The following is a 15,956-nucleotide window of genomic DNA, read 5'->3' on the forward strand; positions in this document are numbered from 1 at the left end:
TGAGACAAGTGTCGGACCCTGGATCAATAGCTTTTGCTACGTCTCTCTGAGCTGGCACTGGTGACGGCAATTTGGGCATCATTTGGTGTTTCTGGTTCGAACACGACACGCCTCTAGCTCCCACGGTGGCTCCTGGAGCTTACGCTTGAGCCCCACTTGGGTGACCGCCGGCGGCGACCTCCTTGCATCTGTTGGTGGTGTTTCGATCGATTCGCGCAGAATACTTACGAATAGAGTTCAGGGCGCTGGCCACCGATACTCTGCCACCAGCGGCCTGAGCCGATTAGCAAAAATTACCTTGGCACGAGTGGGATATCCAGTTTGCTTGTACGAAGATGCTCTTTTCTTTTGCACAGATAAGCTGCTGCATATTGTCAGGATTCTGCGCTTTGTATCCGTCTGGGTATATGATAGATTGATCCTCACACTGCCTTAGCCCGGTCCCTAGCTCCGGTTCACAGGCCCAGACCCGAATTCCCCGACCTCGTGGGCTTGCTGCAGCCGGGATCCAGAGCGGGGAGTGTCCAGAAGCCGATGGTGGCTTGGGTTAAGAAGGTGGCAGCTGTTGTTCAAGCTCTCGAAATCCCAAAGTCAAGGCACTGAAAGATCAGCAGAACTATATCCGTAAATGCTTTAGACATCGAACTTCAGTCTTTGAAACGTTGTTCTGTTATCTGTATTATGAACTCGAGTACTTATCATCCCCTGATTGGTGCAGTTTTCTGCCTACCCTTAACCGTCAGTATTATCACGGCAGTCCAGTGACCATCAGACTGCTTTGCGCTTTGGGATGAGAAAAGTCTATGAATAATTTTGATGAGTCTACGGAGTAATGGATCTATCTAACGCTATATACTACTTTCTTGTTGGCTTGCACACGGTAGTCTCGCAATTCACATCACACGCAAATTTAATGAGGCCTGCACGCACCTGCACAACCAACTGGTTTACCAAGTGTCTGGTACTAACGGTTCAACAAACGAACCAGTGAAATGATCTCTGGGTGCCATATAACTGTGCTAGGTGATTTTCTGGCATCTTCTTTGACATCTTCCCATTGTCCACGTAGCTACGATCAGATCGCAGTTGGGCGAGCAATCGCGTCGGGCTGTTGTACCGGCTGGCGATAAGATAAGAAAGGGCGCTATCAGCGATGGCGATATGCACTTTTACGCCTGGAGATGCACATGTCGCAGTCCATAACCTCAGTCAGCCAGACGCTGCCATGGCCCCTGTCGCAACTCTCAACGCCGCAAAGAAGCGCAAACAGCCAGACGAACAGTCATCTCAAGCGTCAGCCGTACCGAAACGTCACTGTGCAGAGAAGCCCCCGTCCCAACCAGCAGACCTCTCCCGAGTCCACGAGAGCATCGCCCTGGAGCTTAGACCGAAATACAATGTCCTCACAACCTCAATCATTACTTCAGCGAAGATACGAAAAAGAATCGCGTCGACCAATAAGCATCTGCTCGACCGGGACAATGGCGTCGTCTTGCTACACGCTCGACAGTCGGAGGTTGGCAAGCTCATCACAGTGGCGGAACATTGCAAGCGGATTTTGAAAGAGCAGGGCAGATCAGTGTACCAGTACAATCAGCTTTTCGAGGTGCCGGAAGCTTTGCAGAAGGTGAAGAAGCCCGACATTGTGGAAAAGACCGTGCTGGAAGACGAAGACGAGGACGGGGACGGGGACGCAGAGGATGATTACTTCGAGACAATGCAGAGCCGCTTTGAGAAAGCGATTCTTCCGCCAGCGCCGAAGAGCTTACCCCGGTCCATGAGAGTCTTTCTCTCGCTGTCTCCGGTCCCCGAGCTAAAAGGGAAAACCAACGTGACGCTACAGCTTACTGAAGCATGATGACCCGGAAGATGGAAGTTTGTCTGATGGATACTTCTGAATGGACTGGCAATATGGGCACCGCGGCGTTCGAATTCAGTTATGATATGATGAATGATACCCCAATGTTGAGCTATACACCATTCCCTGGGAATGTTCGTCGTTAGACTGAGATGTGACGCTACCTTGCCCAAATGCAACCATCGGAAACGCCAGAGAAAACCAAGCCTTGTCACCAAGAATAATCCTCCAAGATTAGGACACAATTTAGATGATCCAACGTCCTTGCAGCTTTGCCGGCCTGTCCGCTACATGACCGTGGGCCAGACACTTACAGCTCGCCGTTGCTCTCCTTCTTGGATCGGTCGATGATCCTCAGCACAAAGTTGACAACGACGGCCAACAGTAAAATGATGGCCAGAACCGTTGGGCCGAAGCGGTCGTCGAAGCCCGCCTGGCCCCTCATCCTTATAGACTTTGCTCGCCAGTGGTAGGTGACCAGCGCATATATCATGGTCAACATGGCGACGCCGGTGAAGAGAAATGCGGAGATGAAGGCCGGGCGGTCGCCAAAGTTAAGCATGCCGATGGCGAGGGCGCCGAGAACGACAGTGAAGTTAAGCCACGACAGGAAAGTTCGCTCGTTGGCGAAGAAGACCTTTGGCTCGACGCGAGTCGGGAGCGCAATGCGCTTGCCTGGCGGAACATTATCAGCAATTGACTTCAGCGAGACGTATCGGTTCCAAACACATACCCTGGGAGGTCTGGAGAAGAGGCTGGGAGGACATTGTAGCGGTCGTGCGGTCCTAAACCCCTCGTTGCGGCTTGGTTCGGCAGTTACGCTTTGTGCGATTGCACTTGAGAGGTTGGTGGTGGTCGCTTTCGGGGTGGTCGAAGCGCAGCAGGATGGCACAGTCGACAGTGCGGTATGTTTCGATGAGCGATAAAGGTCCAGAATGATGAGAGCTTTACAGAGCAAAGGCCATTGCGAGAAGAAAAGATGATAAAAGTGAAGAGGCCTGTGACGATGGTAGTATGGCTGCGCGCGACCGGGGCCCCCACTCACTCTCAGCCTCCCGGATTTGGAGAGCTTTTGACCCACGTGGGAGCTACCTGTCACTCCCAGTGGCTGCTTTCACGTGCTAGCAGGTACTGTCAAAGTGCCCCGCGAATTCACCTACACAAACACGTTGGAGTTGAGAGACATTAAATTTATTGAGAGAGGCCGTTCGAAGGAATTGTATAGTGAAGAATTTGTGGCCAAATCGTTGACCCAAGTGTGGTGTTGTGGCTGTCTTCGTGCTGCAGATGTTAATCGCTGAGATAGGCGCCTGGATTGGGATTCCCCTCCGTAGTCCGTACCACCTAAAGCCTGTTCACCGGTCGTCAACCCTGACACGCGACTGGTTGTTTACTTCTTCGTACTACCTCCTCCCACCCAAAACCGCCAACAACGACCCGATCACCGTTGCACAACATGGCTACTACTACTTCTGCGCCCCTGGTATGCGATGCACCTGGGAATGTGCGACATCAAGCTGACGAATGGGTAGCCTGTTCCCGAAACGCGTCTCAAGCAGATCGTTGACGATGTACGTCCCGAACCTCACAAACCCTGACAACGACTTGCGACGCCGCTGCAAGGGAGAGAAGCATGGAAAAGCTGACAGCATACTAAAGGTATGCGACGCGGTCCTAGAGCCCGCCGAGTACTACGACCACTCGAAAGTCGACGTCTGGAACTCAACCATAATCGTTAGTCCGCGGAAACGTTGCACACCGTTCTTCCACTAACCCCTCTCAACAGAACTCCTTGCTGAAAGCCGTGGTCGCCGAGGCGACACCCGAAGGCGCAACCGGTGCTAGCTACAAGATCGCCTGCAACAGTGTCATTGTGCAACACCTTGTGCCCACGTCTGCCCTGAACAAGCCTCGAGGCGGTACCGATGCCAAGGGCACGGAGTCAAATGTCCCTACCACTGGCCGCAGGGGTATGCACAATGCTGTTGGAGCGTACTGGGACGAGTCGAAGGACGGCATGTGGGTGCGCAAGTACCCAGGTGGAGAGCGCAAAGGTCTAGATGTGATTATTACGCTGATCTGGATTGCCATATAAAGTTATTGTGCTGGGGTGCTGGACATGATATTAGGGAATACCTGGAATTGTGTGCTGGAAGATCAAAATCTAATTATTAACCGACTCAGCCTGCACTGATTTGTATGTGGAGCAAATCTTCCCCATCCCTGAATGGTTCTCTGTCCTTGCCAGCTGGGCCTTTGCCGACAAGGGCTGTGTGTAGCTTGGGAAGCTCACCATCACCATCCATATCGTGCTACGGATCGTCACCCGAGGGCTTCTCCCGCAATCCACAGCAAATAAGGCAAGTCGGCGAACAAAGAAGCCGACCCTGATACATGTAGTAGGCTCGTCATTTCATAAGCAACACTAAACAGCCTCAAGACTTCAGCGCTGTTTGAGTAACTCTACTATCCGATGCCGCCGAATTGTTCTAGAACAAGGTACTCACATATGCGTTCGTCCACAAGCACTTGAAGTCTGTTGTGGCGCCATTCAGGTCAAACAACTAGAACGCGCATTGTGGAACTATATGTTGTGGAAAAGCAGAGTCTCGATGAGCCCTCAGCTCAGTTGTATGACTCTATTAGCAGCGGCAGCAAAGTCAAACACTGACTCGAGCCGTGGTGTGGGACAGGAAACCGTGGGAGAGAACCTCTTAGATCGATTTGAGGCGATAAAAGTCAAAGCAATATGGCAAAAATTTACGGACAAAAGACGCTACCGAACTGGAATATGTAAGAATCACTGAGATGATGGTGCGTCGTCATGGCATACTTCTATCGTTTCTGGCCATGTACCACCATCTCACTGGTCCCATCCTCATTTACCTTGACCTCGTAATGGTCGTACAAGTTGAGAGTCAGAGTGGGCGGTTCTTCCTTATCTTTGGCTCCGCCAGGAGACGACTTGGCCACGTTTTGATGCTCGGGTTTCATCGTCTCCTCTGGTGACTGGCTTACAGTCTCCGAGACCTGACTGTAAATGGAAGTCTGATCATCAGAGTGCTGCTGTGTCTGCTGCATAGAGGCTTGCTCAGCTGATTGCGCATAGACTGTGATGCGTGGCTCAGTTGACAAATCATGCCGCCGATGTAAATCTTCCGCGCTTCCGTCCATTGTTTCCATGGGCTTCTGGCCAACGAAGCGAGTTGCATGCTCTGGAACACTGGGAGACTGTGAAGGTTTCTTTCCCTTTTCAAGGGAAATTCCGTCGCCCGGATCGAGGTTGCTTACTGGCTCCCCCTGATCCCCTTGGCTGTGCTCATCATCGCTACTGCTGAGAGATGATGAGGTTTCATCAGAAGAGCTGCTATCATCGTCCTCCTCTTCTTCTTCAACAACCTCAAGTCCCTCGATAGCCAATGGTATGGCTTCTCGTGCAATTTCTCGCAGATGGCCGCCCAAATGCGAACGGAATCGCTTGCGGCTGGCAGAATATGGAGTGCCCGAAGGGTTCCAATTCTCGCAAAAGGGACAGGAATCGTCGGGAAAGTGTTGGATCGGCATCTCACAGAGACCGACAAGGTCAGTTCTCTGACTGTCCAAAATATCGCGTTGATGGTCAGCATCAAAGTGAGCCCCCATGTTGTCCGCAGATACGCAGCATACGTCGCAAAGATGACACTGCCACTGCTTTCGATGTTGGCTCAACTCATGATGAAACCAGTCATGAGATGTGGCAAAAGCGGGCTCCGAGCATTCTGGAAACGTGCAGACGTAGAATGACAAGTCGCTATAAACGTGCTGCCTGAAGTGAGGTGACTTTGGTCAACAACGATGCCTTGCATTGTACAACGGGGATATACTACTTACTTCCACATCTGCTTGTTTCGGAAGATCTGTGGAGTCCGGCAGTATGGGCATTCTATTTGCACATTATACTCCAGCCTTTTCCCATCCAAACGCATGCTTGTCAGGCTTGGGATATGGCCAGCAGTGCCACCTGAAGACTTGGCAGTGCTGGCGAAGGACGTGGCATCCGAGTCGAAAGTTCGTATTGAAGCTGCTCTCTGCGAGCCGTAGCCAGAGTCTGTTGGCATCCCTTCACTGTGTGCAACTGATACTGCATCTGAGTGAATAACTGAGACTGGGACGTCAAAGTCTGCGTTATTTTGGCCCCGATAGTTCTGCTGGTAACGTATATGGGCTCGCCGTTGAGCAACAAGATTCCCCAGTCGTTCAGCTAGCCAGGGCCTCTGTTTCAGCAGGGGAAATTTGTCTGTCATGTGGGTGATGTCGGGACGACCATCGACTTCATAAGTCCCGCGAGACATCCCCGGCTCTGTCGCATATTCACTGAGGCTTGAACACGCAAGCGAGGATATCTGTAGAAGGTGGGTGATTGCTGAATGTGCGCCGAGTAGCACCTCTGCCAGCTCGGTTGTGGTAGATCTCATACTGAGCAAACCCTTTTCGTGATTCGAGTTGTGTAGCTCCGATTTGACAATCTCAGATGTGAGCTCGGCCAGAGCCGCCGGTGATGCATCTTGTAGAGTGTTGTTGCACCTATTAGGTCGCTTGTGTTCCACTATCTCGGATGCTGAAATTGGATTAGTATGACAGCCTCGATAGCCTATGTTCGTCCAGGAAACATACCTCGCTGCAAAGACACAGACAGGCGCTGCAAAGCGAACAACGAGACATCTTGTAGGTCGGGTTGCCCAGGCTCACTCGCACTGATGTCCTCCTTGGAACGCCCTTGCGGCAGAGCGGAAAATTTGCCAGCCCATAGGCGAAATCGTGACCTTTCGTCCAGCAATATGCTGGTAAGCGAGGCGAAGAGCGTGTCGGGAAGGACCCGGCAAAGGTGGCCAAAAGCAGCCAGAGAAGCTTGGGCTGAATCTTCGAAAGTACTGGCTTCTTGTGACTTTGTCGAACTTGTCGCACGGAGCTGTTGCACACGCTGACCCTTAGTATTGTCAGAACGACCCATGGCCCGAGATATCCCCCTTTTACGGCTCCCACAACAATTCGTCTGTGTGTATCTTGATCCAGAAAACGCCTCCGAACTACGACACCGAGGTAACACGATCTGTGCCACCCCTCATCATGTCTGGTTCATCGTAACGATTGGATGCGACGCTGCATCAACTCCCAACGGCCTGCAGACGCGGCTGCAGCTCGGCGGCTAATGTTGCACAACATGCAGCAAAACACTTGCCCCCTCAATCCTGGCTCGAAATGACCTTCATACTTACGAGATCTGTGCGCCGTGAGATCTCGGGCAAGCGCACTGCTGGTCAAGTGTGACAATGTCCGGACTTGAGGTGGCTGGCCTCGTCCTGGGGGCCATCCCGTTACTGTTGATGACAGCGCGAGGCATCAACGACGAGCTGGGCAGAATGCATGACTGGTGGGACTTTGAAGCGACATTTGACAATCTTCTTTTCGTCATTGAGGCGCAGAAGTCACTCTATCGCCAGAATTTGCGGCTTCTCGTCGAACCGTTGAGTCTCCCAGAAGCGGAGATTGAAGCCCTGCTCGAAGGAACAAGCCTCGAAGTATGGAACCAGGCAAATGTTCAGAGTAGTCTGCGGGCACGGTTTGATGAAGAGGACTACACATTTATGACGCGGAGATTGAGAGCGATGCATCAGTCGGTCGTCGCATTACAGGCTCTGTTGCCCCTGGACGAGGTTTGTCGAGTTCCATCCCAAGCGACGGCCAAACTGACAATGTCAAAAGCTGTACGGACCAAATACCATCAAGGCCGAGTTCAAACGTGCAGTTGTCAGCTTCACTTCGGATGCAAATAAGCGTATTGCTCGCATCGCATCTATCAATCACGAGCTCAACACCTTCCTCAAAAATGAACGACAGATCGTAAAGTCGAGGCAACGCAAGAAGCTATACTTCCCTTTGGATCAGGTTCAATCTCATGCTGTACTATATCATCAACGACTTCGTGAGTGCTGGAGCTGCTCCTGCCAGCCTACGCACAGCGTGGGCATAACGTTACACCACGAGAAGAACGAGCGCTTCCCGAATCGCAGCAGGAATCATGTCCATACTATCCTCGAACATGATACCGATAAGGCGTACTTTGTGGTGAAGTCGGATCCTTCTAGACAGGTTTCGACGCAAACTGTGGAACAAAGGGGCACACTCGGCGCCTGGGATCTCGCGCTGAGGGAAAAGGCGCAGTACGGCACGACAAAGTACCCAGACGACCAAGAGCATCCATACACACAAAATGGTCAGGCCAAAGACCCGGGAGCTGCGATTGTGGCTACACATCGCCCGGACAAGAGCCATCATTCGCTCAAAGTCAAGTTCATCGAGGCCACTAAGACCATGTGGCAGAGCACAACAAGCAGATCAAGATCATCTCGTCGGAAGAAACAGGGCAACAGTCCGCAAGAATTGATCCTCGAGAATAAGTCCAATGAACTTGCAGCTGAAACGATATCAAATGCGTAAGTGAATTTATATGTCGGATCGTCCTTTGTGTGGGATACTCATGTTCAAGGCCGCCACTGACATTGGGAAGACCTACGATCAACAGCAGCCCTCTGGCTGTCCAGAACCGAGTTCGCTTTGCAGATGCTGAGGAGCAAAAGGACGACTGTGACGAGCACATTGTGCATGCTCCTAACGAAGTTGTGGTCATCGATGCCTGCAGCATCAAGGGAACCCTCGGGCAATATAAGCCCGACCAAGTTCTTATACACTTGGGTCAGCCATCTGACAACAAGGTGAATCTGATGCCAAAAATTCCACCGAAAACCTACCAAGACCGGACGCAGTCCATTCACGAGTATCTCCGACAAATGGACGCTCGATGTTTTCGCATGGAGCTCGGCCTGCGTCTTACGCTCACACTACTGAGCTTCATCACGACCCCCTGGCTAATGGGGCGTCTCAGCCAACGCGATCTCTTCGTACTAATGCAACGGAATCCCTATGATCTAGACGAGTGGTCTGGTCCGTATATATCATTCCAGCCAGGAGACTCACCGACCGACACTCAAACACCTGCACAACCTTGGCCAGTGAAACAGACAGTATTGCTCTTGGGGGTGATGCTTCTTGAGCTTTTCCACGGCCAGCCTATTGAGAACACGCCCATTTGGGCCAGCAATACCGTTCAAGGCAAGCCGGTGGGTAGTACTTTGTTCTACAGTGCCAACCAGTGGCTGGCCAGCTCGGCGGGGGGCTTTACGACACACTTTGGGCCAGACATTGGGAAAAGCATCACGGATGCCATATCCAAGTGCATTCGATTCAGGTTTGACAGCGAGAGTGCCGCTGACGAGGCCACCTTGGCTCAGGTGCTCTACCGCGAGATCTTCACACCGATGGAGGAGGGAGTGCCACGCAATCGGCATGATGACTGAATGCTCTGATTGTTCTGTGGGAAGGCTCTCGTCTAGAAGCAGAATACAATCAACGTTGAGGCTATTGATAGCACTATGTTCTTCACATGCAGTGAGTCAAAGAAACGTGTTCACGGAGCTCGTCGTTCCTTTGAAGAAATGTTGCTCGCAGATGATGGTGTAGAAGGAAGGTGCTCGAGCGGCTTTGGAGGCATGCAGGCGTTGTAGAATTGTACGTTCCTTACCTTGGCCCTGCTTGAAAAGTTGTTGGTAAGAACGGCCATGCTGCCCTTCGTTCCTTCACATTTGGGCAAGGTCGAACCTTTGGGTGCTGCAATCGATACGAGATTCCTTCCGCCGTCTTCTGTTGCCTTGCGACTCCAATTGCACTGTGCGTCCTTGGCTATCACACACGACCTGCCATTGTGAGGCGCATCATGGGGCCCCTTCGCATCTCCCTGCCTTCAGGGTCGCTCCTCACTGAATCAGGTCACAGTGCATGGGCTGGGCGTGGGGGGTTCCGTGTCGATACAGCCTCTCTGTGGCGTTCTGGAACATGCAGACATGCTGCACGAGATCACCACGCAGCAGCCTCTTTCGACGACGCGTCCAGACGTCTAGCGTCGCCAACGGCTGCTCAAAGTCCAACAGTCAGGCCGAGATGGAGAAAATGCCCCTTCTGACGTTGACAACTTGACAGTCCGCTTGCTCCACGCGAACCAGCAATCACCAACTCAGAATGTACTAATCTAGGGGTCCTGGGCCGCGGTCATGTCGTAATGGTGGGGTGACCAGAGACGCATGCGAAGATCCGTATCCGCTTATGACGGGCTTTGTGGGTACAATGGGGATTCCTCATGCCGCGCTGAGCGACGCTCGAGTCCAGTGCACAATAGAGGAGAGAATGTAGGCCTGCACCTCCGCTACAGGTCTGATGCTATCCGGGTGGTCAGGACAAGGCAACTAAAATTGGTGCCGAACGCGGTCGTTCTCGGCCTTCCGATGATCGCCGAGGGGCAACGAGCTGTTGGGCATTCGTCCGACCCCGACACAGGGTTTCTGCTGGCCCTGCAAAATTGCATGCCCAAAGTCCATCAACGAGAAGGACTGGATATTGATTCTCCTCCTCTCGGCTTGCCCGATGTGCTGGTGGTGAAAGAGTCTGAACACAAGACAAAAGACTTCAATCCAGGCCCGAGCCATATCCGACGGAAGAATGGCTCCAAAAGACCCCTACCAGGTGCAAAAAGACTGGGTCATCTCCATCTTCAACGATTCAGCAACGGAGGCCAAGCCAACGAGCCAAGCTACCACAGGACCCCTTGCCACCAGGTTTCCAGGTGGCCTCCTCTCCCTCAGTAATTAGGGCCAGGGGAAAGACACGCGAGTCGTAACAGCCATCTTAGCCAACCGACACAGGCGCGCAGAAAATAAGGCACCACCAGCGCACCGCCCATCACACGAGCGACGACCAAACTGACTACGTATATTGGCTGATAGCGCACGGACCTGAACAATGATTCTGCCAACGTGGGCTGCTTCTTCGGGTCTAGGCGAGGGCGCGCAGGGGAGTGGGCAGGCTTTTCACGATACTATGGGTCCAAAGGCTCCATTTTCCCCATGGCCGCAGCCGGCATCGTCATTTGGCAAGATTGCGTGGGCCCTGGGATAAAGGCCTGCCTCACCGGCGCGTCTTGGCTCCGGTTGCTTTTCTTTCTGTTTACTATGTAAATCGATTACTGCCACTGCCGTCTCATGAAGCTGCTAGTGAGGCATCACCAACTGCGCCCTCTTTACGACACACCACTCACATCAAGATCGTGAGCCTCTATCCGAGCCTTCGCTGCTCACTGCCACTGTTCCCGATCGCTTGGCTCCTTGTCAAGCGCAGGCCTCCTCAGACTCGAACTCGCCTCGCCCTTGGCAGTCTTCACCGTCAACCACATTCGACGTGGTAACACCGCAACAATGGTGCAGGTCCTGGTCGATCCCGCCTCGCCCATGTCCCATGGACATGTCACGAGATTCGAGAATGCGGAATATTTCAAGACTACCCATGGAGGGCACGAGTCCATGTCTCGGGAGGAGCACGCTCGACGTATGAAGGAGTTGCTGGCCAAGAGGTCCAAGAGGGCACCACGCCGTGGCTGGACCATGCTGGACTACCCAGGCACACAGGCCGATCAAGCGTCTACACCCCACGCGGCATACTTCCACTCTCAAGCCTCCATTCCGGAGAACAGCGTTGTTGTCCCGAGGCCAGCCACGCCCGCGGCCACGCCAATCACCGAGGACGACTCCGTCCAGCTGGTGCAGCGACCAAAGCTCCCGCCGCCTCGCCGGTCGTACTCAGTCACGGACCGGGAGCCTCTGCCGGCGAACCTCCCCAAGCCTTCACATCGCCTCCACCTTCTCGATCTTCCCTCGGAACTCCACTACAACATTGTCGACTTCCTCGACCCCATTGATAGCGCTTGTTTTGGCCTTGCCCATCCAGCCCTGTACGATATCCACCGTCGGAAGCACGGCAAGATCCGTTTGTCCGCTCGCTACCAAGGCCCCAACGACATGGAGTGGGCATGGCGCGGTGCCGGCTCCCTCAAGCGCACCGAGACGACCGACCTCACGAGCGCGAGCGAGCTGGCGCACATGCGCGTCCAGGGCCAGGTATACTGTCGCAAATGCGGCGTCTCGCGGTGCGAGCTCCACCGGCACCTCAAGTCATGGATGGGCGAGGACAAGGAGTACTGCAGCATCAGGGAGACGTTTGGCAAGCCTGCCGGTGAGGACGCGAAGCCGTACTGCTACCTGAGCTCACCCAAGAATCCCCACCGCTGCGGCCGCCACGGTGGAAAGAAGTTTGCTTGATTACAGCGTAGCGCATTTTCTGGTTTGGCGGGCGTTGACGGCGGTTGCCTTTTTCCATCTCTCTCTCCCCATTCAGACGTGATCTTTGGAGAGGAGCAGCACATGATATGACGATAGATGATAGATGTTAGATGACTAGAAACGGCGTTATGGAATTCTTGGACACTCAATCCGCTTTCGGCGCTTTGCATTGATGCGGTGAGGCAACCAGCCGTTCAGCGCCGACACCGGATACGTGCGAGACACGGAGCTTCGCCAACATGTTGATTGTAGTTTTGTGATATTGCCCTATGTCGCCGGTATGTAATGAATGTTCTGTAATATGCTATTACACCTCATATCGAGGCTACCCATCTCAAAACGCCCAAACAATGCTTAAATGAATTTGAACTCAAACGAGCCATCCCAGCTTGCTAGCCTCCCAGATGCTGTCCCAAACGCCGTGATGTACTTGCGATGTTGACTCCGCTCATGTATGCACTGCAGCAAACGCACTCAGAACGGCTCCTTCCAGTTAGGACCGGCGCATTCTCCTGTCGCGTCTATCCACTGATGGATGCCCTTGACGAAGGCTCCGCTGGTCCATCTGTCCTCTTCAATGGCGCCCCGTCGAGGCTTGCCGAGCTTGAAGCTCTGGCTTGTGCAGCAAGCGCCCTGGTGATACCGCCACTGGAAACACGTCCGCCCCCTCTGGAACGCACCATCGACGTCTTCCGCGATGCGCTGGTCGTACTTCTTGCGGAGATAGTGGCCCTTGTCGACGTCGTTGGGGAGCGCCGCGTACTCGTCCTCGGGGATCACGAGCTTGTCGGCCTCGCACACCTTTGCGCACGCCGCGGGTGATTTGTGTGCTTCCTTCTCCACTGGGTTCTTGTCACGCTCGAGTCGTTGTCGGCTTCTCTCCATGTCGCCGGCGTACTCCTGGTCTGCTTCGTCGGGGCCGATGAAGCACGTGTCATCTGACAAGTTGTCCCAATCGCGGCGGAACTGCGCCAGATGGGGCGCCATGAATGCTTCATAGAGGTCCCTGATGAGGAGGGTGTCCTGCAAGCCGGTCAGTTCATCTTGCGGGCGCATTGTCCGCACGGGCTGCTCTCACCTTATTCTTCCTTGTCTGCTCAAACTGCCAGATCATGCTTACTTCCTCCGGGTTCACGTGGTGCATCGAGATGATGGGTTCGCACCATTGTCCGTGGCCGTAGGGTATGCTCAGCGGTCGTTCGCCGTTGAACATGGGATGCACTTGTTGCACCTTGGTGCCGGCTTCGGCAACCGCCTCGGCAAACAACAGATCACCGCAGCATGAGTCTCCTGCGCGCGTGTCGTACTTGGAGGCGAGATTGGTAATGTTGTTGACCATGTTCCGCATGAGCTCGCCCGAGACCACGTAGCCGCTGCCACCGTGCGCAAAGGGAAACTCGTTGAGCAGTGCCACGCTGCCGAGGTACTGGGGACCCTTGGGCGCCCTCTCACGCAGCCACTCGACCATGTTGGACCACACGATGTAGGTGTCTGCTTCGGCAAACACGTACCAGTCCATGCCTGGGCGCTTTTCCCACGCGCGATCGACCATGTTGAGGAACTTGTACTTGTCGAGATTCCAGCCCCCATCTATATCTGCTGTGCAGTCCTGCTGGGATATGGGGCATCGCTTCTGCGCCTTGTACAGTTCGAATTCGGGGTGCTGATTCATGAGGGCCGGGTTCACGCGGTCGAGGGCATCGTGGAGGTGGTATTTGCCAATCTGCTGTTCCTGCGTATGTGTTAGCCTCGCGGGGTCCTGTTGCGACAAGGGAAGCCCCTTTTTTTCGATGCACCTACAAGATCGGAGAAGATGAGAAAGTCTGGCAGGCAGGACATTGTCGTGAGCAGATGGACGGGGAGCTTCTGGAAGGCTTCCGAGGCGCCCGTCTTCATGATGAACATAATGTTCGAGGTGTCGGGGAAGCCCTCGCACGGGGTGCTGAAGTTGTACTGCGCATGGACGCTGTGCTCGACGCCATTCTGGTAGAGTGTGTTATTGTAGACCTCTTGTTCGTGGGTGAAGTATGAGGAGACGTTGTCGTAGAGGTCTTGGGCCTGCTTGCGGTAGTAGCCGGTGGACGAATGGCTGCTGAGTTGCCAGAGGGGTACCGCCAGCAGCATGGTCAGCGCCAGCACCAGCGCAACCCTGGAGCTGCATGTAGGGTTTATCATCGCATGGGCAACCAAGGTGTCGTCCGTCCTACCACAGGAGAAACAGAGGTGAATTTGCCAGGCAAAGGAGGGAACCGAGCGTGTGGAAACGAGGAACTGGCTAGGGCGACTTCACCACAAAAATTGTTGGCATAACTAGCACAACGCTGGAGAGAAAGCTTCGATCTGATGCGGCGCCAGCTCGATGCACGCAAAGCAGGATATGTGCCCGTAGGGGATTGGAACCGGGGACAGACAGGACGCGCAAGCCAGACCACGGAGATCCGCATGAGGACTGGAGTCTCCAGTCGTCCCCCAGGCCAAGTATCAATGAGCCAAACCGACAGTGCCTTTGTATTATTATTCCAGCATCATAATTAAATGGGCCCTCGGGCGCGCTCCCGTTGTCGGGAACTTGGGGGGGGGGGCTATGTCACCGTGTACGTACGCTGATCGCATTCTCATCATCAGCGATACGCCGTGCCATGTCCATGCGCTTGCCGTTGACAATGTCGCTGCCAAGTCTACATCTCGGGGTTTCAGTTTCACGCAAGTCACTACGGCAAGCCCCGGATTCCATCTGAATCATGCATTCTGCTTGTCGAGCAAACTCAGAATCCGATCTGAAGCCGTGGTTCCAGGCTAACAAGTAGCGACTATCGAGTGGATGTCGTTGCGGAGTCCGTGCGCGCGCCTGTGACGCAAGCCGCGCGACAAGTGATAAGGCGAGGTTGGCAGTATTTGCAATTGGTCTTCTACGGGACACTGAAGAACATATCAATGTCTGGACGGTGCAATTGGGACTTGGTGGCCATCGTAGAACACCAGATGGGATGATGTATCAGTAAGAAACATGGCTGGATGTGTGAACCGGCTTGGCCCGTCACAATGTCTTAGGTACCTTGGGTAGCTTTGCGGCGATCAACAGCAACTGCCAGTTACCAGGTATGAGATTCGTTAACAACAAACCGCTTCCTCGACGGCGCGTCTCTGCCATCAGTCAAAGACGCCTCCATCATTGAGTCCAACATCTCAGCTCTCGAACAGCAAGAGTGGTGCCCTTCCAACCAGGCAATGGTACCATGAAAGTCTCGAACTATATTTGAAGATAGTACTTACGTAGTGCGCAGGCCTGTTGGAAGTTGAGGTTCCAATTGAAGGCAGCTCACCCCTCATGAATTGAAGTATCATCCCTCTGCTGACTACGTAGGCGTTCAAGCCGACATTGACTTTTGGCTTCTTCACTCGTCGCATCATCACTTGGCCGGCGTGCAGGCAGTTGACTCGGATTTAGCACGATTACCTACCTATCCGTGCCGTAGTCTAGACTCTAGGCCCGGGTGGCATCATCAGCGTGTCCACTTTTTGCACTTTTTGGAGCGGATATCTCGCTCGACGGATGCAAGAACGGGCGCGCTATCCGGGTCCGAACGAAGTCATGGCAAGATATGCCTCCTCCCCAGGGGGTTGATCGATGACGAGTACATGGGATTCATGGCCGCGATAGATGCAGCTCAACCTAGGGCTCGGTGTCAGCCCCTGAGCGAGCATGGTCATAGACCAGGCATTCTGAAATAATCAATAAGTACTTAAACCCTACGGATGCGATGCTGGCTATTGTTTTGCGTTGCGGATCGAACCGGCTCAAGGCGCGCCGTTAGTTTATGAGTTGCCGAGTGTGA

The 15,956-nt window shown here is 53.7% G+C and overlaps 7 protein-coding genes across 7 annotated transcripts; 4 read left to right on the top strand and 3 right to left on the bottom strand.

The window, feature by feature from the left end:
• The first annotated feature begins 882 nt into the window (after positions 1–882).
• Positions 883–1,982, top strand: F5Z01DRAFT_654351 (uncharacterized protein). The gene has a single exon (XM_046263421.1). It carries the CDS (start codon positions 1,154–1,156, stop codon positions 1,856–1,858), a length of 705 nt encoding a protein of 234 aa, XP_046118541.1. The 5' UTR covers positions 883–1,153; the 3' UTR covers positions 1,859–1,982.
• A 31-nt stretch (positions 1,983–2,013) lies between these two features.
• On the bottom strand, positions 2,014–2,731 carry F5Z01DRAFT_81964 (vacuolar transporter chaperone 1). Its single transcript, XM_046267159.1, has 2 exons — positions 2,592–2,731; positions 2,014–2,533 (listed from the first exon to the last, which is right to left on the bottom strand). Exons 1-2 carry the CDS (start codon positions 2,623–2,625, stop codon positions 2,169–2,171), a joined length of 399 nt encoding a protein of 132 aa, XP_046118542.1. The 5' UTR covers positions 2,626–2,731; the 3' UTR covers positions 2,014–2,168.
• A 583-nt stretch (positions 2,732–3,314) lies between these two features.
• On the top strand, positions 3,315–3,953 carry F5Z01DRAFT_673770 (Tctex-1; the record flags this gene model as incomplete). Its single annotated transcript, XM_046264968.1, has 4 exons — positions 3,315–3,341; positions 3,391–3,429; positions 3,518–3,592; positions 3,645–3,953. The coding sequence occupies 4 exons, from the start codon at positions 3,315–3,317 to the stop codon at positions 3,951–3,953; spliced, it is 450 nt and encodes a 149-aa protein (XP_046118543.1).
• Positions 3,954–4,531: 578 nt separating this feature from the next.
• Positions 4,532–6,972, bottom strand: F5Z01DRAFT_654359 (uncharacterized protein). The gene is made up of 3 exons (XM_046263422.1): positions 6,512–6,972; positions 5,729–6,455; positions 4,532–5,663 (listed from the first exon to the last, which is right to left on the bottom strand). The coding sequence occupies exons 1-3, from the start codon at positions 6,846–6,848 to the stop codon at positions 4,694–4,696; spliced, it is 2,034 nt and encodes a 677-aa protein (XP_046118544.1). The 5' UTR covers positions 6,849–6,972; the 3' UTR covers positions 4,532–4,693.
• Positions 6,973–7,008: 36 nt separating this feature from the next.
• Positions 7,009–9,642, top strand: F5Z01DRAFT_82734 (uncharacterized protein). Its single transcript, XM_046267167.1, has 3 exons — positions 7,009–7,551; positions 7,601–8,331; positions 8,385–9,642. The coding sequence occupies exons 1-3, from the start codon at positions 7,168–7,170 to the stop codon at positions 9,250–9,252; spliced, it is 1,983 nt and encodes a 660-aa protein (XP_046118545.1). The 5' UTR covers positions 7,009–7,167; the 3' UTR covers positions 9,253–9,642.
• A 1,254-nt stretch (positions 9,643–10,896) lies between these two features.
• F5Z01DRAFT_82736 (uncharacterized protein) lies at positions 10,897–12,362 on the top strand. Its single transcript, XM_046267168.1, has one exon. The coding sequence runs from the start codon at positions 11,200–11,202 to the stop codon at positions 12,097–12,099; it is 900 nt and encodes a 299-aa protein (XP_046118546.1). The 5' UTR covers positions 10,897–11,199; the 3' UTR covers positions 12,100–12,362.
• A 1-nt stretch (position 12,363) lies between these two features.
• On the bottom strand, positions 12,364–14,499 carry F5Z01DRAFT_82404 (glycosyltransferase family 31 protein). The gene is made up of 3 exons (XM_046267164.1): positions 13,921–14,499; positions 13,199–13,852; positions 12,364–13,143 (listed from the first exon to the last, which is right to left on the bottom strand). Exons 1-3 carry the CDS (start codon positions 14,293–14,295, stop codon positions 12,595–12,597), a joined length of 1,578 nt encoding a protein of 525 aa, XP_046118547.1. The 5' UTR covers positions 14,296–14,499; the 3' UTR covers positions 12,364–12,594.
• Positions 14,500–15,956: the final 1,457 nt, after the last annotated feature.

This window comes from Emericellopsis atlantica (genome assembly GCF_019669845.1).
Source record: "Emericellopsis atlantica unplaced genomic scaffold F5Z01scaffold_12, whole genome shotgun sequence".
NCBI classification, from domain to species: Eukaryota; Fungi; Ascomycota; class Sordariomycetes; order Hypocreales; family Bionectriaceae; genus Emericellopsis; species Emericellopsis atlantica.

Bases quoted from the DNA above. Each gene is read 5' to 3' on its own strand.
- F5Z01DRAFT_654351 (XM_046263421.1), top strand. From the start codon at position 1,154: ATGGCGATATGCACTTTTACGCCTGGAGATGCACATGTCGCAGTCCAT.
- F5Z01DRAFT_81964 (XM_046267159.1), bottom strand. From the start codon at position 2,625: ATGTCCTCCCAGCCTCTTCTCCAGACCTCCCAGG. The intron at 2,534-2,591 runs GTATGTGTTTGG...ATGTTCCGCCAG, and splicing joins TCTTCTCCAGACCTCCCAGG to GCAAGCGCATTGCGCTCCCG.
- F5Z01DRAFT_654359 (XM_046263422.1), bottom strand. From the start codon at position 6,848: ATGGGTCGTTCTGACAATACTAAGGGTCAGCGTGTGCAACAGCTCCGT. The intron at 6,456-6,511 runs GTATGTTTCCTG...ATCCAATTTCAG, and splicing joins GTCTGTGTCTTTGCAGCGAG to CATCCGAGATAGTGGAACAC. The intron at 5,664-5,728 runs GTAAGTAGTATA...ACCTCACTTCAG, and splicing joins CGAAACAAGCAGATGTGGAA to GCAGCACGTTTATAGCGACT.
- F5Z01DRAFT_82734 (XM_046267167.1), top strand. From the start codon at position 7,168: ATGTCCGGACTTGAGGTGGCTGGCCTCGTCCTGGGGGCCATCCCGTTA. The intron at 7,552-7,600 runs GTTTGTCGAGTT...CAATGTCAAAAG, and splicing joins CTCTGTTGCCCCTGGACGAG to CTGTACGGACCAAATACCAT. The intron at 8,332-8,384 runs GTAAGTGAATTT...CTCATGTTCAAG, and splicing joins GCTGAAACGATATCAAATGC to GCCGCCACTGACATTGGGAA.
- F5Z01DRAFT_82736 (XM_046267168.1), top strand. From the start codon at position 11,200: ATGGTGCAGGTCCTGGTCGATCCCGCCTCGCCCATGTCCCATGGACAT.
- F5Z01DRAFT_82404 (XM_046267164.1), bottom strand. From the start codon at position 14,295: ATGATAAACCCTACATGCAGCTCCAGGGTTGCGCTGGTGCTGGCGCTG. The intron at 13,853-13,920 runs GTAGGTGCATCG...ACACATACGCAG, and splicing joins TTCTCATCTTCTCCGATCTT to GAACAGCAGATTGGCAAATA. The intron at 13,144-13,198 runs GTGAGAGCAGCC...ACCGGCTTGCAG, and splicing joins AGCAGACAAGGAAGAATAAG to GACACCCTCCTCATCAGGGA.